This window comes from Grammomys surdaster, unplaced genomic scaffold, assembly GCF_004785775.1.
Source record: "Grammomys surdaster isolate TR1022 unplaced genomic scaffold, NIH_TR_1.0 126313, whole genome shotgun sequence".
In the NCBI taxonomy this organism is placed as follows: domain Eukaryota; kingdom Metazoa; phylum Chordata; class Mammalia; order Rodentia; family Muridae; genus Grammomys; species Grammomys surdaster.
The window spans coordinates 5,467,481-5,488,718 of NW_021621113.1; the positions used below are offsets into that span (position 1 = coordinate 5,467,481).

The 21,238-nt window shown below is 44.3% G+C and overlaps 2 protein-coding genes across 2 annotated transcripts in view; one reads left to right on the forward strand and one right to left on the reverse strand.

Moving 5' to 3' along the window:
- Positions 1–1,116: 1,116 nt before the first annotated feature.
- Atp5if1 (ATP synthase inhibitory factor subunit 1) lies at positions 1,117–4,253 on the reverse strand. The gene is made up of 3 exons (XM_028759890.1): positions 4,117–4,253; positions 3,931–4,022; positions 1,117–1,381 (listed from the first exon to the last, which is right to left on the reverse strand). The coding sequence occupies exons 1-3, from the start codon at positions 4,201–4,203 to the stop codon at positions 1,240–1,242; spliced, it is 321 nt and encodes a 106-aa protein (XP_028615723.1). The 5' UTR covers positions 4,204–4,253; the 3' UTR covers positions 1,117–1,239.
- A 2,554-nt stretch (positions 4,254–6,807) lies between these two features.
- Dnajc8 (DnaJ heat shock protein family (Hsp40) member C8) overlaps positions 6,808–21,238 on the forward strand; it is an 18,460-nt gene continuing 4,029 nt past the window's right edge. Inside the window, exons 1-6 of the mRNA XM_028759739.1 lie at positions 6,808–6,904; positions 9,455–9,556; positions 12,780–12,836; positions 15,022–15,088; positions 15,624–15,718; positions 17,666–17,737. Of these exons, the coding sequence (XP_028615572.1) occupies positions 6,827–6,904; positions 9,455–9,556; positions 12,780–12,836; positions 15,022–15,088; positions 15,624–15,718; positions 17,666–17,737 (471 nt within the window). The 5' untranslated portion in view covers positions 6,808–6,826. The remainder of the gene's footprint in view (positions 6,905–9,454; positions 9,557–12,779; positions 12,837–15,021; positions 15,089–15,623; positions 15,719–17,665; positions 17,738–21,238) is intronic.

Genomic DNA, 21,238 nt, shown 5'->3' on the forward strand with positions numbered 1-21,238 from the left:
CTGTCTTTAGACTCCCTTCAGACACCCCACAAGAGGGCATCAGATATCATTACTGATGGTTGTGAGCCACCATGTGGTTGCTGGGATTTGAACTCATGACCTCTGGAAGAGCAGTCAGTGCTCTTAACCACTGAGCCATCTCACCAGCCCTTGTTTTTGTTTTTTCAAGACAGGGTTTCTCTGTGTAGCCCTGGCTGTCCTGGAACTCACTCTGTAGACCAGGCTGGCCTCAAACTCAGAAATCCACCTGCCTCTGCTTCCCAAGTGCTGGGATTAAAGGCGTACGCCACCACTGGCCGGCTCTATTTATCTTTTTTAAAACGAATTTGTTGAAAAGTGAAAAAAAAATTAAAAAATGTGTTACAGGTGTCTTGCCTGCCTGTGTGTCTGTGCACGTGTTTAGTGCCTGTGTATAGAAGAGGGAGTCTGATCTCCTGGGACCAGAGTTACAGATGGTTGTAAGCCACTATATGGTTGCTGGTAATTGAATCCAGGTCCTCTGGAAGAGCAGCCAGTGCTCTTAACTGTGTATTCTCTTTAGTCAAATACTACTCTACTTGGCTTATGTAGTGCTGGGGATTGAACCCACAGCTTTGTGCATGCTAGGCAAGCACTTATCAAAGATACATTCCAAACTCATGTGCAATTTCTAACTGTAGTTGTCTCAAGCTTAGAGCAATAGCTAGTTCACATGAACAGGCTTTAGTAAGCCAGCGCTGTATCTGGTCCCTGGAGTAGCAGCTTTGGAAACCATTGTTACTCTGTTCTTCAGACTGCTGCTAGGCTTTCTGCATTGAATTGGGATTTACATTTCAAGATTTCTCTGTACATTCTGATCACCCCCACCTTACTCTATGTAGTAGAACCCTCAATTCACTCTAATGGACGAAAAGTGTCTGTTGTTCAGTGGTTCTCAACCTTCCTAATGCTTCAACCCCTTAATGGTTTTGTTGCTACTTCGTGACTGTAATTTCACTGCTGCTTTTGATCAGAATGACAGCATTTGATAGTTCAGATGTTCTTACGCAGCTCCTATGAAAGGGTTGTTCTGCCCACAGACGGGGTCTCAAGCCAAAGGTTGAGGATTGCTGCTCTAGACAGAAGGCATCAGGCAAGTTTCCTGGTGACAATTTATTATCTGTTAGTAGTACACAGACCAAATGTTAATCACTCAAAACAATGTCTCTACAGAAGTGGGGAATGATATGGGCCACTCTGTGAGGGACTGACTGGGTGCATTTAATGGTTACTCTTTAGGTTTTTAATCTTATTCTTATGCCGTTCAATTTGCTTCTGCAGACGCTCTATCTCCTTCTCGTGGTGTTCAATCTCATCTTCATGGTGCTTCTTCAGGGCAGCCAGCTGTTCTCTAGTCTTCTCTCTATAAAGAAACAGTGGCTGAGGGTTGAATTTCAATCTTTCATCCCAAAGAGATCTTTATTTTACTTTTATTACATTTACTTGTGTGTGTACATGGGGTGGGGTGGGGTAGGGGGAGTGCACAGCTTGTGGGAGTGGGTTCTCTCCTTCTATCAAGTGAGTCCCAGGTATCAAAACTTAGGTTCATAGTCTTGGTTACAGAGCATCTTTAGCCTCTGAGTCATTTCACAGCCTCCCAAGGAAATCTTTAATCATAACCAATGGTCCCTACGGCAGGCCAAGTTAGTGGCTCGCTACTGGGATCCCAGCATCTTGAGAGATGCCACAGGAGAGGTTGCTGCAAGTCTGAAGGTAGCCTGAGATCCAATACAACTTGAACTACAGAGTGAGAGTGTCTCAGAAGCTGGAAACCAGGGCTGCGGAGATGACCTGCGGCTCTTGCAGAAGACTGGGGTTCAGTTCCCAGCATCCACATGATGGCCTACAACCATCTGTAACCATTCCGGGGATCCAACTGCTATCTTTGGATAGGTTCCGAATTTAAGCTTCCTGAGCTGGGAGGGAACATGGCTCAATGATTAAGAACACTTGCTATTGTAGAGAACTCAGGTTTCATTTCTAGAACCCACACAGAAGCTCACAACTACATGTAAATGTGGTTCCAGGGTTCTAGCCTCCACAGGTACCAGGTACTCATGAAGCATACATACATATGTAGGCAATACACACACACACTACACACACACACACAAAATTGGGAGTGGGGAGATGGCTCTGAGATTAAGATAATGTATTTTTCTTAAGGAAGAATCCAAATTCAATTCCCAGCACCAATGTCAGGTACCTCACAACTATCTGAAACTGCAACTTTAGGAATCTACTGACTCTGGCTTCTGATGGTCCCCACACACTTGGCACAAGCGTGTACACATATACACAAAAGCACCAATGCACGTACAGGGATGTTTAAATAGAGGTGTGCAACACTGTGGTCAGCTTCTTTTTCTTTTTGACATTTGTTTTTTTTTTTTTTTTTTAAAGTTTTTTTTTTTTTTAGAAAGATTTATTTATTTTATTTATGAGTACACTGTAGCTGTCTTCAGACACACCAGAAGAGGGCATCAAATCTCATTACGGATGGTTGTGAGCCACCATGTGGTTGCTGGGATTTGAACTCAGGACCTCTGGAAGAGCAGTCAGTGCTCTTAACCTCTGAGCCATATCTCCAGCCCTTGACATTTGTTTTTATTTTACTTGTATGAGTGTTTTGGCTGCATTTCTTTTTAAACAAGGTCTCTTTATGTCTGGCTGTCGTAGAACTCCATATGTAGACCAATCTGGTCTCAAACTCATAGAGATCTGCCTGCTTCTGTCCCCTTCTCTGTCCCCAGAACACCAAAAAAAAAAAAAAAAAAAAACCAAAAAAAAAAAAAAAAACCACACAATTCAACAAAACAAGAATACATAAGGCAAAGGACATAGGTCCCAAGCCAGGAGTGGTGGTATAAGCTTATAATTCCAACACTTGGAAGGCTGAGGCCATCCTGATAATTGTTTTAGTAACGAGACTTGAACCCCAGGTCTCTGTTTAAGCTCTTTTTTTTTTTTTTTTTTTTTTTTTTTGGTTTTTCGAGACAGGGTTTCTCGGTGTAGCCCTGGCTGTCCTGGAACTCACTCTGTAGACCAGGCTGGCCTCGAACTCAGAAATCCGCCTGCCTCTGCCTCCCAAGTGCTGGAACCAAAGGTGTGCAACACCACCGCCAGGCTCTGTTTAAGCTCTTATTCTATAAGTGAGCAACAACTCCTATGGGCTTAGGACAGAGACCAAAGGAGAAACGGAAGCAAGATTAGTTTCTGGCTGCTCTCCAGTGGACAGAAGTTAGTTAAAGATAACTCAGGGCCGGGAAAGGTTGTAGATAGACCTAGTCCACTCCCTATTTCTAAGCAGTCGAGACAAATGTACAACTCAGGACCTGAGTAGTGCAAAAGTCTCCCGGAGTGAGGGAAGTCTAACCTTGAGCAGGTACTACCTAGTTCTTGAGAATTGGAGACACGTGCAGGATCTAGAAATGGCTGACAGGATCTGAGGCCTCAGGGAATGGACGCAGCCTTACAAAAACTAAGAAAGGAGAGGGAAGTTGGGGAGAAAAGATGGGGGGTGACAAGTGAGTGGGCCGGGCTCAGAGGCTCTGTATGTCCTGGCTAGCTGGATGTAAACACCGCTCAGAGCACCTGGGGGAGTCTCGCACAATCCGGGGTGCGCAGGAGATTAGGGCGGTCGGGGAAGAAGAGGGCAAATGATAAATTAGGAGACGAGCCTTGGGCTGAGTCCTGCAGAACCGGTGTATAAGGCTCAGGACTGGGTGGGAGGCCAGCAGTGTGATGCTGCCTGTCTCGACCACGATGAGACGAGATGGCTTCATCGGCCTTGGAATTCTGCCAGAAGATGGGCGCCCCAGGGGACCAGGTAAAGATGGGTGGAGCGACAGAGACCGTAGAAAGGACAGGGAGGGCGATTGGGGGTTGGACTTAGGACCAGGTGGGCCTCACCGGAAGTACCGATCCTCTTCAGCCTTCTCTCGTTTTCCGAAGGCCCCACCAGCTTCTCGAATGGAGCCAGCGCCCGAATCCATGCTATCCGACTGCAGAGAGAGTAGTGGACATGAAGAAAAAAAAAAAAAGGCACAACAAGGGTGAGAGAACCCGCGCTCCGCGATGGGTCGTGCCGCCACCTACCGAGTCCGAGCCGAAGCCTCGGGTTTGCAGGACTCTCATACCCCAGACACCGAGCCGAGCCCGAGCCGCCAACGCCGAGCCTGCCATTGTCTTCGGCGCTGCTCAGCTAGCGCCGCGGGAGTGGCTGCTCCTGTCCTAGCGCGCTAACTGCGAGGGCGTCTGAATTTCCAATCTAGACGGCGGGGAGGCGGGACGAGCACGGAAACAGCGAATCAGGAGGGAGGAGGCGGGGCTTATGACATTCCGCAGCGATTGTTGTGAGGGAGACTGTTTCACGCTTTAGCTAATAAACTGGGCTCTGACGTATCATGACCCGGGAGTCTACCGAGCGATGCCAGAAGATGAAATCTTGGCTTTTGGTCTCGTTAGAATGAGGCATTTCGTTTACTCCCACCGCACAATTTCAGTCCTAAGGTCGATTTTATTAAAAATGTACATGATGGCAATCCCTATGGACATCAGTAGATTGGGGAAATACAAGGTTTGTGGTAGCTATGCCTACGATGCCGACAGCCTGGATATCGAATTCCAGCATACCTTTATTTATACATATGAAATCGTGTTCATCTCTTAAGAGGTGTTCTTGTTCTTTGGTTATATTGCCACCGAAGTCTCTTCTCTCACCTTAAATGTCACTTTCTGAGACAAACCCTTCTTTGACTGTCCTAGTCATCCTGACGTCAGCAATTTTTTATCCTGCTTCTGAGTATTTTCTCACAGTTTACCTTGTGAAGCCATCAGAGCCTTAGTAGGTAGTGAGTTAGTATTTTTGAACTATATTAATATGTCGGTGAATGGACCTAATAATATCTTGGTGACAGGGACGGAGTACAACGACACTGAAAAGAACATCAGGCGAACTGGTGGTACAAACCTGTAATCCCAGCATTTCTCAGGCACATGCAGAGAGAAAGAGCAGACGTATTTAATCTAGCCTATTGGACAACGGGAATTCTGGGCCCACCAGGCCTTCACAGCAGGATCCTGTTTTAAGAAACAAACACCACCTACCCCAAACACAGGGCTAGTGCTGGACCTCAGTGGTGGAAGGAGAGAACTGACACCTGAAAGATGTCCTCTGACCTCTCCATGTGCATTGTGGCATAGTACCCCCACCAATAAATAAGTATAACTACAAGCACAAATACTTGTACATGCGTGTTCATAATATCTTCCATCCCATTTTGTCTCTCCTTCCCTAGATGAGATCTGTTGTAACTCAGGATGCCCTCAAACTTCCAATGAAGAGAGCTGTGATTCCTCTTCTTTCTGCCTCCATCTTCCAAGTTTTGTGGTTACAGGCGTGTGCCCAGCTTCATAATACTATTTCACAATGGTCCAAAGGTGAGAATAGCCCAAATGCTGAACTACTGAAGAGGTCAACAAATGATCGCATAGACATACTTTTGTGGAATTTAATGCCACCATAAAATGCAGTATTTTTTTTTTTTTTTTGAGACAGGTTTTTCTTCACAGGCCTGGCTGTCCTGGAACCTACTCTATAGTCTAGGCTGGCCCCAAACTCAGAAGATCTGCCTCTCCCTGCCTCTTGAGTACTAGGATAGACTTCACTGGGATAAACTTTTAAAAAATGCTACTTGGTGGTTACCCACGCAGATCGAAGCACTCACGGGAGACAGGTGAATTTTTGTGAGTTTGAGGTCATCCTGGTCTACAGAGAGAATTCCAGGACAACCAAGGCTACACAGAGAAATCCTTTGTCAAAAAACAAAAAACTGCTACATGAAAAAACCTAAAGCCGGTCAGTGGTGGCGCACGCCTTTAATCCCAGCACTTGGGAGGCAGAGACAGGCGGATTTTCGAGTTAGAGGCCAGCCTGGTCTACAGAGTGAGTTCCAGGACAGCCAGGGCTACACAGAGAAACCCTGTCTCAAAAAACAAAAAAAAAAAAAAAAAAAAAAAAACTAAATACAAAAAGAAGTAGATTCTATCCATGGGAAAGGTCTAGAATAATAGGTATATACAGAGACAAAGGATTGCTTTTTGTCAGAGACTGGGGAAGAGGGGACACATACATAGTGATTTTTCAAGACAGGGTTTCTTGGTGCAGCCCTGGCTGTTCTGGAAATAAAAAAAATTTTTTTTAATTAAAATATATGTGGCTAGACATAGTGGTGCATTCATCCTAGAACTCTGGAAGCAGAAGCAGGCTGATCTCGGTGAGTGCAAAGCCAGCCTAGTCTACATCGTGGGTTCCAGCAGCCAGGCCAATGTAGAAAGACCCTGTCTCGAAAATAAAAAAGAGTGTGTGAGGTCTGCATCGGCTGGCTATGGCATACGTGTGAAGTCAGAAGGCAACTTTTGGGAGTCTTTTTTTCACTCTGTGGGTCTTGGGGTTGAATTTGGGTTGTCAGGTTTGGAGGCAAGCACCCTGACTGGCTGAGCCATCTCGAAGGCCCTTTAATTTTTTTAAAAAGCCCAAGTACACCTTTAATCTCAGCATTCGGGAGGCAGAGGCAGACAGATGTCTGAATTCGAGGCCACCATGGCCTATATAGTGAGCTATATAGGACAACTAGGGCAACACAGAGAAACCTTATTCTCAAAAACCAAAACCAAAACCAAAAAGTAAAAAGTCTCTGTCCCTTTAAGTACAGCTGGCCGACGGAGGCGAGTCCGAGAAGGCGGGCTTGGACGATCACGTGAGACTGCGCTTGCGCAGAACGGTCACGTGTGGCTGGCCGGGAAAATGGCGGCTTCGGGAGAGAGTGGTGCTTCGGGCGGCGGAGGCAGCACAGAGGAGGCATTTATGACCTTCTACAGTGAGGTGAGCCCGGAGTAAGGATGGTGGCCTCAGGGCGACCGCGCTCCGGCTCCGTCCGCCGAGGCCGGGGGCGGCGAGACCCCTTCCCGGACCGTTGGCCCGCGCCGCCTGGCCTGGGGACTGCGGACCGGCTGCGGAGTGCGTGCGCGACCGCCACTGTGGCTGCTGAGGTCCCCGGAACGCGGCGGGGCGGCTGGGCCTGCGGACCCAGACCCGGAGACGGGCCGGCGAGCTGCTTGTCGCGCGATACAGCCTGCTGGCTGTGGAGTCTCCGGCTGCCGGAGGCCGAGCTGCGGCGCACCTACTTTTATTTGTAAACAGGAGGGAGGCCTTTTCCCACTCCTCTGCCATGAATTGTGTGAGTGGCGATTTCTGCGGTTTATCAGTGCTGAGCACTGTTCATCGTGACAAGAATGCGTTATGTGACCCCCATCTTTACATGACGAACCTTAAGAGGGTGCATACGTACTTGGTGTCAGGTAGGACAGGAGTGAACTTGCTCTGAGCCTTGTTGACATTTGCATCGCCAATGCCTAATGCGTGGTGGATGTTTCGCATATATTCGTTGATTAAATGAATGGATAAACTGAGTAAAAGCAGGCTATCTGGCGTCAGAGGCCCTCACATTGAGATCTTGCAAGGCAATTAGCCTAACTGCTGTTGAAGTCTTTCAAGACATCCGATCCCACACTTGTGAGTTAATATTGTAAGAGTTTTCACGATGATTAGAGGATTTAATGTATAAGAAAGCAGCTTGAAAATTATAAACTAAAAGCAAAACATTCGTTTTTGAACTAAGTACTTCCTGGTAGCCCAGGTTGGACCCTCCTGCTTCAGCCTCCGAAGTGCTAGGACTAGAGCCATTATCTCTTGTGCTTATAAGAATACTTGTTACCTTATGAAGTAATTTTTTTTTTCACAGTGTTGGCATATTTTGCTTTGCTCGCTGTTTGAGAAATTTCAGTCCATCTTGGTGGAAAATGGAGGCAGGGCAGTTCACATCTTCAGGCAGGAAGCAGAGAAGAATTCATGTGGTTCCCAGTTTAACATTGGGAATCAGCACGTACTCTATATCCCTCTTTTTGTCTTTTTATTATATTTGTTAAAATTTATTTTTGCCTTTTTGAGCCAAGAGTTTTCCTGTGTATAACCCCAGCTGTCTTGGTACTCTGTCTGTAGACCAGGCTTGCCTTGAATTCACCTGTCTGCTTAAGATAGTTGCCTCCATCACCCAGCTTGTCTTTTTGTTTTTGTTTTGTTTTTTCAAGACAGAGTTTCTCTGTGTAGCCCTGGCTGTCCTGGAACTCACTCTGTAGACCAGGCTGGCCTCGAACTCAGAAATCCACCTGCCTCTGCCTCCCAAGTGCTGGGATTAAAGGCGTGCTCCACCACTGCCCGGCTATTTTTGCTTTGTTTTGTCTTTTTGTTTTTAAGACAAGTTCTCAATGACGCTTAGGTGGGCTTTCTGCACTTTGCACTGCAGGCTGCTTGGAAGTGGGAGTCATTCTCTTGTTTCATCCTCCCAAATGCTAATATAGAGGAAATAGCCTCCTCATCCAGCTAATTTCTTTTGCCAAGGATCAAACCCAGGGTTTTATGCACGCTAGTCAAGCACTGCACCAACTGAGCCACCTTGTAGGTCCCCCATAATGGTGTTGAGTGTTGCTCATGGTCATGGTTCAGTGCAGCTGCAGTTTTCCTTTCAAAATGAAAAAAGATTGAATAATTGTACCCACATGCAGGTATCTAGTTATGTGGTGGTAGCTGTGTTTATTATCTGGGAATCATTTTGACGTCTGATTGTGAGTCAAACTGTTAGGGAAAATTTCTCACAAGTTAGGTAATTAGAAACCTCAGTCTCTGTAAGTCATAATTTTCCTACGTGTAAAATAGGGATAATGGGGGCTGGAGAGATGGCTCAGCCGCTAAGAGTGCTGGCTGTTCTTGCTGAGATCCTGAATTCAATTCCCAGCAACCACATGGTGGCTCACAACCATCTGTAATGGGATCTGATGCCCTCTTCTGGTGTGTCTGAAGACAGCTACAGTGTACTCATACATTAAATAAATAAACACTTTTAAAAAAGAAAAACATGGGTATAATGGTAAGCCCTGTGAAGTAGAATTGTTGACATAAGTGTAAAATTTAAAAATTTCACGTCGTGTACATGTGTGTATGCACTAGTGGGCACAGTGGTCATTGTCATATGTCTTTTCATCGTCCATGTGACTTTTTTGAGACAAGATATGTCACTGAACCTGGCGCTCAGCAGTTTAGACCGGATGTCCAGTGAGTTTTGGGAATCTACCTGTCTTCCCCTTCCCAGCTCTGGGGTTACAGACGCATATGCCCATGCTTAGCTTTAACGTGGATGGTGGATATCTGAAACACCATTATAAAATAGTTATGCTGCTGTAATCATCCTTCAGTTTAGCAAAGTGCCTTGCACATGGTAGATATGAATAGTTATTTACTGAGCTTATTAGTGTTGTGTTAAAGTAGACATTCACTTATTATTTTTACTAATGGAATTATCAATTCTTTTACTTTTAGGTGAAACAAATAGAGAAGAGAGATTCAGTTCTAACGTCCAAAAATCAAATTGAAAGATTGACTCGTCCTGGTTCCTCTTACTTTAATCTGAACCCATTTGAGGTGAGCAGATTGTTACTGTAGAGTCTGGGGGGAGAGTTTTTCCTGTGTGCAGACATACATGTACGAGTTCATGATTGTTGCTGTAGCATCTGTTGTGGATAGCTTTCCATAAATATATGTGTGTAGGGTTGTTTGTTTGTTTTGAGACAGTCTCATGTATTCAAGGTTGGCTTTGAACTCCAGATTCTCCTGCCTCAACCTCTCAAATGCTGAGATTGTGGAAACGAATCAGCAGACCCGCTAGCTATTTCTGAAGAAGGATGTTACTGTAGCTCACTGTGGCCTTGGCTCTGACTGTAGTTCTGCCTCAGGCTCTACGTGCTTGGGTTATAGGTGTAAGCTGTTGAACCCACCGGCTTGGGAGCAGACTTACGTTACAGCTTGTACCTCAGGTTCTAGTGGTTGGGAATGAAAAAAAAGGGGAAAGTAGTGAAATTTTTGTAGTGGGTAGGTTGTCTTTGAGGTTGAATGGTTTTATTTTGAGTAGACTTGTTGAGGCAGCTTTAAAAAAAAAAATGAGGTAAACTTCATCCTGTTAAATGTTCTCCAACCTTTAGAAGCCCAAATAAGGATTTGTTTGTTTGCTGTAGCTGGCCTGATACATTTATAGTCCTTTACCTTAAAAAATTGTAATGCCAGGTATGTAATTTTCTGTGCACGTGGGAGGCAGAAGCAGGGATATCCCTACAACTTTGAGGCCAGCCTGGTCTACATAGCAAGGCTTGGGCCAGCCTAGGGCTCCAGCAAGACTTTGTTTCAAAAAACCAAAGAAAACAAAGCAGAAAACGTTGTTAAAACTTTTTTTGTTACAGGAAAATAAAAAACACCAGATATTCAATAATAACAGAACTAAGACTAGGAGATTTTAGAGAAGCTAATGCCCTCTGTGTTTTTGAACATATCTCTAATGTAGCCCAGGGCGACTCAGCCTAGTCCTCCTGCTCACCTTCCTGAGTGCCAGGAAGGAGTACAGTGTGCAGTACTCCACTGCACCTGCCTCTGAACATTTCTTCTCAACACTAATCACTGTTTTTCATGTGATAGCAAGGCAAAAGTCATTTGCCTCAAATTGCAGTGAGTTGGCAGTGTGTCTTCCTTTTTTTCTCCAACGCAGGGTGGCAGACAGATTCTGGTGCTGCCCTCAGTGGCTCTGTGTCAGGTCTGTCCTTTTAATCCTCCAAATGCACTATTATTATTTTAAAATTTTTAATGTATGTGTGTGCTTTGTCTGCATTTGTATATGTATGCCATGTACATGCCTAGAATCTAGGAGGTGTCAGAGCTGGGGGATGTGATCCACTGTGTGGGTGCTGACTGTCCAGTGGGTGCTCTCAATTACGAGCCCCCCCCCAGCCCCCCATTTATATCCAGTTGGTGCTCTTAACCACTGAGCCCTCTCTCTCCCTCTTCCCTCTCACTCTCTCTGATCTTTGATACTGGGAATCAAACTCAAAGGGCTTCAGATGTTACTAAAGCATTTTACCATTGTGCATACTAGATAGGCCCGTTTGTTTGTTTGTTTGTTTTGATTTCGGTTTTTTTGTTTGTTTTTCAAGACAGAGTTTCTCTGTGTGGTGATGGCTGTCCTGGAACTTACTTTGTAGACCAGGCTAGCCTCAAACTTCGAGAGATCCTCCTGCCTCTACCTCTTGAGTTCTGGGACTAAAGGGGTGCCCTACTTACTGTGCCTGGCTAAGGTTTATTTTTATATACACCCACAACATATACATACATACATGTATACATAGACTTTTAAAATTATGTGAACATGTGTGGATTTGTGTTCATCAGTCCAGGTGCAAATAGAGACCAGACATGTTGGATTCCCTGGTGTTACAGGTAGTTGTGAGCCATCCAGGATGGGAGCTGGTAACCAAATTTGGGTTCTCTGCAAGAACAATGAATATTCTTTTTTTTTTTTTTTTTTTTTTTGGTTTTTCGAGACAGGGTTTCTCTGTGTAGCCCGGGCTGTCCTGGAACTCACTCTGTAGACCAGGCTGGCCTCGAACTCAGAAATCCTCCTGCCTCTGCCTCCCAAGTGCTGGGATTAAAGGCGTGCGCCACCACCGCCCGGCAACAATGAATATTCTTAATCACTGAGCCATCTCTCTAGCCACTGTTTTTATTTAAATTATGTGTACATGTCTGTGTGTGGGTCTCATTTTAAATTATGTGTATATGTCTGTGTGTGGGTCTCTGCATATGTAAGTGGGTGGGAGGGGACCAGACCTGTTGTATTTCCTGGCGCTGAGCTCTTCTTGTTCTAGAATAGTGCATGATCTTAACCTTGAAGCCATCTCTCCAGCCCCTGTTTTTGTTTTTATAGTCAGAATCTCTCTTTTTAGCTTAGGTCAGCCTTTAACTCTTTTTTTTTTTTTTTAAAGATTTATTTATTTATATGAGTATACTGTAGCTATCTTCACACACACCAGAAGAGGGCATTAGATGGTTGTGAGCCACCATGTGGTTGCTGGGAATTGAACTCAGGACCTCAGGAAGAACAATCAGTACTCTTAACTACTGAGCCATCTCTCCAGCCCCTAGTCTTTAACTCTCAACAGTTTTGTCTCAACTTCCTAAATACTAGGATTATAGGTGTGAACCAGTATGCTGCGCCCATGTTCATAGCTTTACCAGACAGAATTTGCTTGGCAGCCTGACTCTGGGCTTGCCCTCATTCTTTCTTGGCACTCCATGTCAAGCTGCTGTTCTATGTGGATACTGTTCTCACCCAGCCTGGGCTCTAGCACTTTGACTAAATACTACTTGGGTGGTCATTCTCTTCTTTCTTTGTCCCAGGTGAGCTCTGTGCTCTGATACTGAGTTCTGGACTATGAGACTGAGTGTCTAGCACTTCACTTGGTTTTACTTAATGATATTAATTATACTGTCCAGGACTGAAGTGGATACATACTTAAACATGCACACATACACAGGTTTCTCTCCCCTCCTGGGTTTGTTTTGAGACAATGTCTCATGTCTCAAGATTGGCATTGTATTTGTTACATAGTCAAGGAAGGTCTTGACTTTCTGATCTTATGTGGTAGGATTCTAGGCCTACTCCTCCACCCCCAATTTTCTGTTTTTGTTTGTTTTGGGACTGTGCTGCTTGTAACCAAGGCTGGCCCCGCACTTACCATCTTTCTGCCTCTGTTTTCCTAGGATTGAGATGACATATGGGCAACCATGTCCAGCTTTACAGTTTTGATCTTGGTTCTTCCAGGTTCTTCAGATAGATCCTGAAGTGACAGATGAAGAAATAAAAAAGAGGTTTCGTCAGGTACGGTCTTGTTGCTCTCATTAGAGTTTGGGCTTCCTGTTTGTTTCTTCAGATGGGGTCTCATGCAGCTTAGGCTTGTCTAGCGTCTTTATTGTGAATTAAAGGTGATCTTGAACTTGGGATCCTGCTTTTCCTGCCTGAGTTCTGGGATTACAGGTGTGTGCCACACCTGGTTTACAGGGTGTTGGGGATTGAACCTAAAGTTTCTTTCTTTTCTTTTCTTTCTTTTTTTTTTTTTTTTCTGTTTTGTTTTTTGAGACAGGGTTTCTCTGTGTAGCCCTGGCTGTCCTGGAACTCACTCTGTAGACCAGGCTGGCCTCGAACTCAGAAATCCGCCTGCCTCTGCCTCCCAAGGGCTGGGATTAATGGCGTGCGCCACCATTGCCTGTCCCAGGTTTTCATATATACTAAGACAAGCACTCTATCAATTCAGGTACATCCTAGACACGATTTTTGAGGACTGGATATTTTGGGGCTGAAATTAACCCCACATTCCTTTCCAAATTATGGCTAGATAGCTGTTGTCATAACTTTACAGTGACATGTACATATAATGATATAAAGTGTTAAATAATGTAAGAGTAAAAGTTTTTCTGTGGGTATAAGGATTTTTATATCCAAATAGAGTAACTACAGACATATTTTTATTTGAGATAGGATCTCATGTTGTGAGACTGTCTTCAAACACTTGGTTTATATGATTGTCCTACCATAGCCTTTAAGTAGGTAGGATGACAGGCACATACCATACGCCCAACTCACTCAGTAACTTTACGTCTTGCAAATGGTCATAAATACTCAAGAAATACCTCGCTTGGGTTAGTGAGATGACTCAGCAGGTAAAAGTGACTGCTGTCAAGCCTGACGACCTGAGTGTGATCCTGGGGACCCATATTGTAGGAGAGAGCTGACTCTAACAAATTGTCCTCTGATCCCCACACACTTGCCACGGGATGTGTTCACGCCCTCCACCCCAATAAATGTAAGAAGTTTCTAAGAAGTAAATTACCTGGCTTAATGTAACAGTGCGTTTTGAGATTTCTTCAGGAAAGTAGCTCTCTGGTCTCTGGTTCTTGCCAATGTCTTCTTACCTTCTTATATTCTTTATATTGTCATGCTTCTCACATGTGAGTGGGTCCTGGCCAGTGCTGACTGTCACACTCCAGTTCTGAACAGCAGTTTTACTGGTTGTACTAACACCCTCTAGTGCTCCCTCTAGTGAGGCAGATTTCCACATTGCTGACTCATAGTTCCTCCGAGCTCCCACAGGCTATATTAAGCTAAGATGTTTTTTGGTTTTGCCTGCTCAGTCATTTCCCATTATATAACCGTATAGCTTTATTTATTCTTCCTGAGCTCTGATCTGTGCTTAAATGTAGCAGCCCATCCTCTTCTCTTCCCAGTCTTGTTTTCCAGTACAGTCCATTAGCAGTTATTCCCGATAGAAAACTTATTTTTAGTCCTTAATTAAACGTCTCCTGATCAATGAGTTAGGACTTCTTAGTGGTTGATTAGATGGCTTTATAATTAAGAGTACATATGACTTTAGTTTACATCTCTTCTCTGACTTAGGAGCTTTGTGTACTTGAACAAGTGCTTTGGGCTTTTATGGGTCTATTTTACTTCATCTGGTAAATGTGTCCAGATAGTTAAATGAGGTGTCACATACAGAAGGCTTTCAGTGGATGTTTTGATACTTTGAACGTTAACCACTTTATCCACTGCCCAGCCTTCTCTGTGTTGAGGTTGTAAGAATGGGTCTCTATATTCAGTTTATACTAATTATTCGCATTGGTCATTTTGCCCTCACAACAAACTAGATGTAGGTACTTTGTGTCTTTCTGGAGATAGAGCAGGAAGTGAGGTGAAGATAGGCTGACTGGGTTGCTCAGGGTTGCAAAGCTAGCATGTGACTGAAGTTAGAATCACAAATCAGGACTTTGGGTCTTCGACTTCTGGGATTAACAGTAGGTTTCCATCTCCCAAAATGGTTCTTTTTGCTCCATGTAATTTCTCTCCCATCAGTGGTAGTGAGTCAGGAATCAATATTATAGATGTCTGAAAGAATCATCTCCAGATTCCCTTACAAAAAGTTCGTATTTTACATTTTTACTTACTGGTGTGCAGAAGAGTTCAGGTCACGTCCATGAACTGCTGCTAAACCTGCCTCCTTTCTTCTGTGCAGTTGTCCATCTTGGTACATCCTGACAAAAACCAGGACGATGCTGACAGAGCGCAGAAGGCTTTTGAAGGTATTTGTACATTTACCTATATTTGAGTAATACATGTAGTTGATGCTCAGGAGTAACTGGTTATGGAAAAGCTGTGGAGTTCAGTAAAGCAGCCATTTAAGCAGAATGTGTCCGTGGGGGCCGGGTGTGTAGCTCAGTGCTTGCCTAGCATGCTTGAGGCCCTGGGTTCAATCCCCAGCACTGCAAAGAAAGTGCACCTTAACCTTGCATTGTTAAAACTTTAGTGTCTACTAATACACTTTTAGGTTGTTATTCTTTGCTAAATATAAGTGGGACATACTTTATCAATGTGTTAAATCTAGATATGGTATATTTAGCCTTGAGTGTATATTTAATAATTTTTTCTAAGACTTTCAAGGTCATTGCTATGGTTGTATGCTTTTTTTTTTTTTTTTAAATGGGTTTAACAACGGTAAATAATTTAACAAAGTAGGGACTGTTTTTAGACAGTGCAAGTCCATTTACACTGCCTGAGTATAGCTCAGACTTTGAGAGGGTATTTGCAGAAACAGTTAACTTCAATGTTTTGCATTAGCTGTGGACAAAGCTTACAAGTTGCTACTGGATCAGGAACAAAAGAAGAGGGCCCTGGATGTAATTCAGGCAGGAAAAGAATACGTGGAACACACTGTAAGTATCTTTAGTGCTGCTGTATTTACAGGAAGTGACAGCAAGCCTGGGGCACCGTGTAGAAGGGTGTGTGCAACCTAGCAGTGCAGACCATTGGTCATTCTCTCTACAGGTTAGCTGTGCTGCTCAGGAATAGTGCCCAAGGCTACCATCCTTTCCTGAGAGGAGAGCTCAGGGTGAGGTGTGGCTAGGACGCCGCCATTCCCACTTCCCTTCCAGTCCTATATGGTGTTGAGAGCCACTGTTGTTCTCCAGCCGAGGTGCCATCCTACCTCAGAGTGGGGAGGTGGAGCTGCTCTGACCCCGTTGACTCCCTGGTTATACTTTTGTTGAAGGATTTAGAAATAAGAGAGGCTGTCAGGGAGCTCTTAGTGAATTAATGACAGATTAATGACAGCAATCTGAAGACTCAGATGAACAAATTAAATTACAACTTTTGTTTGTTTAAAGTGGGGTCTTGCTGGGGTTGCAGGACAGTATAGCCTGGGCTGGTCTTGACTTCTTAATTCTCCTGCTTTACCTCCTGAGCCATGGGATTATGGGTTATATGCCATTGCATCCAGGTGTAAAGACCTTTCTTTTTTTCTTGGTTGGATTATTTTGAAAGAGGGTCTTATGTAGTTCAGTCTGGCCTTGAATTTGCTATGCACCTGAAACTGGCTATAAATTCTTTATAAGTGTCAGATTTGTTTATTTTATGTGTATGAATCTTTTGTCTGCATGTATGTATGTGCACCATGGGCATGCCTGGTACACAGAGAGGTCAGAAGAGGGTGGCATGATCCTCTGGTAGTTTATGGGATGGTTCTGAGCCACTGTGGGTGCTGGGAACTGAACCTGGATTCTTGCGGGAGCAGCTGCTGAGCTATGTTAAGAGCACTTGGCCTGGCATTCTTGATCTTTTTTCATGTGCAGTTGCTAGGATTGTAGGCACGCACCACTGTGCCCAGTTAAAAAGCCTTGCTTTTTTTTTTTTTAAACCAGTGGAGCAAGAATCTCAAGACCATGCCAAGAGTGATTTCAATGGAGGCTGAATCAGGTGTCCACCTTTGTTTTGAAGAGCTTTGGAATCTGAATCAGAACGTTGTAGGCCATAACAATAAAGATGGACCCATCTTAGATATGGATGAGGAGGGAGAGTAGGAAAAAGAAGGGTCTGGAACCAGGTCCTGCTGGTCGCCCGTCACAGTGCACTTGTAGGGTCAGAAGAGCATGGGACAGTTTCTTCAATCTTCTCTGTATTTTGCTTATAAAGAATCATCATTAGAATTCTTGGCCATGAGGTGGCAGTAAAGTGTTTCTGAACCTGGCCGCCTCTCGTAGGTCACTGATGGGAGTAGTGTCAGTCTCCTGTGAGTTCTTTTTTTAAAAAAAGAGCTCAGTACTGGCCAGAGTGATGAGCATATCCATTAGTGACATGTGAAAATAATAGTTCTGGGAATTCACAGTGGAAACTATCAAGAATACACTTTTAGAAATACTATTTTTACCTAAAATGCCACACATTTTGTAGATCCTTCTAAAGCTTGGCAAATGTGCTTTCTTTGCTATAACTATGTGACCACAAGTTCAGAAAGCTAAACAGCCATGTCTAAGGCTGTTGTTGGCTGTGGCTCAGCCTTTGTGTGTTGGGGACATCTCTGCTGGTTGCCCTTTCCCTGGTGTCTGGTGTGGGTGCAGGCTAGAGTGGGTTTTAGATGGAGGTAGAGGAAGGGACCCAAGGCTCCAAGTCTCAGTTGTGTTTTACAGTGTTTTCTATCAGAAATTATTGTTGTTATTACAGTTATTACTACTAATGGTTCAGGAGGAGGCTGTTGCCTTCACCTTCTCCTACACCTATGGAAAAGTGTGTTATCCTAGCCTTATGGAAAAGTCACATACATACAGCTCAGTGACTATTCTTGAAGGATGAGTGCTCATCTTTTGATGAAAAAAAATTCTTTTTAGGTTAAAGAGCGAAAGAAACAACTAAAGAAGGAAGGAAAGCCTACAAATGTAGAGGAAGATGATCCCGAACTGGTGAGTTACTGTGGGAAACCACTTTATCCTGTGGGACAGGTGGATTAAAGAGAAAGGCCTCCTTTAAAGCATGTAGAAGGATATTCATTTACCTTTTTTATCCATCCTGTGTGTTCATATGTTTGTCTTACATCTGGGTATGTGTTACATGTATGGTGTGTGTGCAGGAGACCTGGGTTCAGTTCCTAGCACACACTTGATGGCTCACAATGCCTTGTTAAATAACTCCAGTTCCAGGAGATCTGATGCCTTCTCATGTCTTCTGCTAACACTTAACACACGCACACACACACACACACACACACACACACACACACACACATGTGAGAGAGAGAGAGAGAGATTAATTAAAGAAAAAACTTGGGAAAACACAGGTGTGAACGCAGGTGTGGCGCTTCATGCCTTTAATCCCAGCACTTGGGAGGTAGAGGCAGGTGGATCTCCGTGAGTTTTGATGCCAACCTGGTCTATATAGTGAGTTCTAGCACAGCCAGGGCTGCATCAAAAACAGTGAGGGCAGGAACTGATCAGCAGAGGCTATGGAGGACTGTTCAACCACAGTAATAATAAGAGGCTTTGTTATATAACCCAAGACCACCAGCCCAAAGATGGCACCACCCACAGCGGACTCGGGATATCTCCATCAAATACCAATTAAGAAAATGCTGTACATGCCGGGCGGTGGTGGCGCACACCTTTAATCCCAGCACTTGGGAGGCAGAGGCAGGTGGATTTCTGAGTTTGAGGCCAGCCTGGTCTACAGAGTGAGTTTCAGGACAGCCAGGGCTCCACAGAGAAACCCTGTCTCAAAAAACCAAAAAAAGAAAGAGAGAGAGAGAGAAAGAAAAAGGAAGAAAGATGCTGTACAGTTAGGTCTTATGGAGGCAGGTTTTTCAACCAATGTTCTCTTCCTTTAGATAATTCTAGTTTGTGTCAAGATGGCATAAAACTAGCTGGCACATACTCATAGACATATACATACATACACATACACCCATATACACTTGTACAAAAGAACTTAGAAGTTGGGTTCTGGGGAGATGGCTTTTATTTATTTTTAATTTTTAAACTATATGCATGGGCGTTTTGCCTGCATGTATGTATGTATGTATGTGTGCCACATATATGTCTAGTACTCTCAAAAGCAAAAGGAGGGTGTTCAGTCTCCAGAGAATGGAGTTACAGATAGTTGTTAGCCAGCATGTGGATACTGGGAACTGAACTTGTGTCCTGAAAGAGCAGCCAGGGCTCTTAACCACTGAGCCATCTCTTTACCTCACTATTTAGTACTTTTAAAGATACTAAAATATTTTCTGCTGGGGAATTGGCTCAGTGGGTGGAATGCTTGCCATGTAATGTAAGTCTGAGGATCAGAGTTTAGATCCCCAAATCCCAACAAAACCTGGGCAACGGAGGAGGATACTTGATATCATCTTCAGGCCTCCACAGTCACCCTCATGTGCACCTGCATACATGTACATTCACATGCAAACATGCATTTATACATGCACCATACACACATAAAGATAATGAAATGTTAATGTCCTTCCTGAGTACCTCCTAGCAGCTAACGGTTTTAAAGAGAAGCGACAGAACACTGGGGACTCCTTCATTTCTCTTTTCCTTCTTGTTCTGTTCTTTGCCTAATGCCTCTGATCTTAGTACATGACCCTATTAAATAGACCCTTGTTTCCCTGTGCTTCATGTGTAACTCAAAATACTTTGTATTTGGGAATAAAACACTGTAAATAAGAACATAATCTCTATTCTGAAAACCTCGTAGTTGGTTGGTGCTGCAGAGGTGGCTCACTGGTAAAGAACATGTATCTACTCAGGCAGAGAACCGAGTGTGGTTCCCAGCATCCACATAGTGGCTCGCAACAGTCTGTATCTCTGACTCCAAGGGATCTGACCCCCTCTTCTGGACTTGATATGTACACTCACATGTGCACAAACCTACATGTAGCCACACACATATACATAATTAAAATAAATCTTTTAAATAAAAAATGAAATAGGGGCTGGAGAGAAGGCTCATGAGTAAAGCACTTCCTGCTCTTGCAGAGGACCTGGGTTCAGTTCCCAGGGCCCACATGATGGTTCACAGCTTTCTATAACTGTAATTCCATGGGATTCGGTGACTTCTTACCTTTATGGGCAATACACACATAATGCACCCATATACTTGTGTATAAGATGAATACATTAAAAAAGGGAGGGGGGCTGGAGGGATGGCTCAGCGGTTAAGAGGACTGACTGCTCTTCCAGAGGTCCTGAGTTCAATTCCCAGCAACCACATGGTGGCTCACAACCATCTGTGATGGAATCTATGCCCTCTTCTGGTGTGTCTGAAGATAGCAACAGTGTACTCTCACATACATGAAATAAATAAATCTTTTTTTTTTTTTTAAAGCCTTCATGAGTGTAGTGCACACCTTTGATGTAGCAGTTGGGAGGCTGAGCAGGGGATTGCCCTGAGTTTGAGCCCAGCTTGGGTTCCATAGTTAGACTCCTTCTCCAGTAAATACCCCAGAACAAACAGAACCAAGCAAAATCTCACCCAGCTGACTGAAAGCAAAGTGCTGACAGGGATCTGGGGTTTGTAGTGACTGTGGTGGGATCTGGGATTTGCAGTGACTGTGGTGGGACCTGGCCATTCATCTTCACTTGCTTTTTAATTTGTACAGGTTCTAATAGCAATCCCTGTACTGATAATAACTGCAACATACTTTCTTGAAAGGCCCTGGGTGGACTGGGAGTTAAACATGGTGGTAGAGGTTTCACTTGAGGGCCCTGGGTTTTATCCTCCATACTGTAAAACCCAATAGGGCTCCTGGTCTTTATAGTTTCTATGAATGTTATGTCATATGCTCCTATCAGTGTATTGCTTAAGGTGTATAGTGTGAGGTGAACTGGCTACAGAAGCACAATGGCTCGATCAAGGTAGAACGTGTCTGTTCTGGTCAGTAGGCCTAGGTGAGTGGCTGCTGACAGGGAAGCTCTGCACCATGTGTCCTTCAAGGTCTTGGCTCTTCTGTGGCTCTGCCAACAACGATGTGGCTCCCACCTTCCTAGTCCAGGTTGTCTCATCACTTTACTCATGTGACAAACAAGAGAATAGAGGAGGGGTAAGAGATATGCCACCCTTCTCAGAACATCCTAGATGTCGTGTATAAGTACATTACTAAACTCTGAGTCACATGGCCATACCTAGCTGTGAGGAGGTGATGAGTGGCATAGGACAGGATGCAGTTTTGGGTGTGTGTGTGTCCCATACATTTCCATGTGTGTGTGTGTGCCCCATCCGTTTCCATGTGTGTGTGTGTGCCCCATCCGTTTCCATGTGTGTGTGTGTGTCCCATACATTTCCATGTGTGTGTGTGTGCCCCATCCGTTTCCATGTGTGTGTGTGTGCCCCATCCATTTCCATGTGTGTGTGCCCCATCCATTTCCATGTGTGTGTGTGTGTCCCATACATTTCCATGTGTGTGTGTGCCCCAT

What these genes read in the sequence shown, in the direction of transcription:
- Atp5if1 (XM_028759890.1), bottom strand. Translation starts at nt 4,203, where the DNA reads ATGGCAGGCTCGGCGTTGGCGGCTCGGGCTCGGCTCGGTGTCTGGGGT. An exon ending in GAGGCTTCGGCTCGGACTCG is followed by an intron (nt 4,023 to 4,116) that starts GTAGGTGGCGGC and finishes CTCTCTCTGCAG; the next exon opens with TCGGATAGCATGGATTCGGG. An exon ending in GAAGAGGATCGGTACTTCCG is followed by an intron (nt 1,382 to 3,930) that starts GTGAGGCCCACC and finishes GTTTCTTTATAG; the next exon opens with AGAGAAGACTAGAGAACAGC.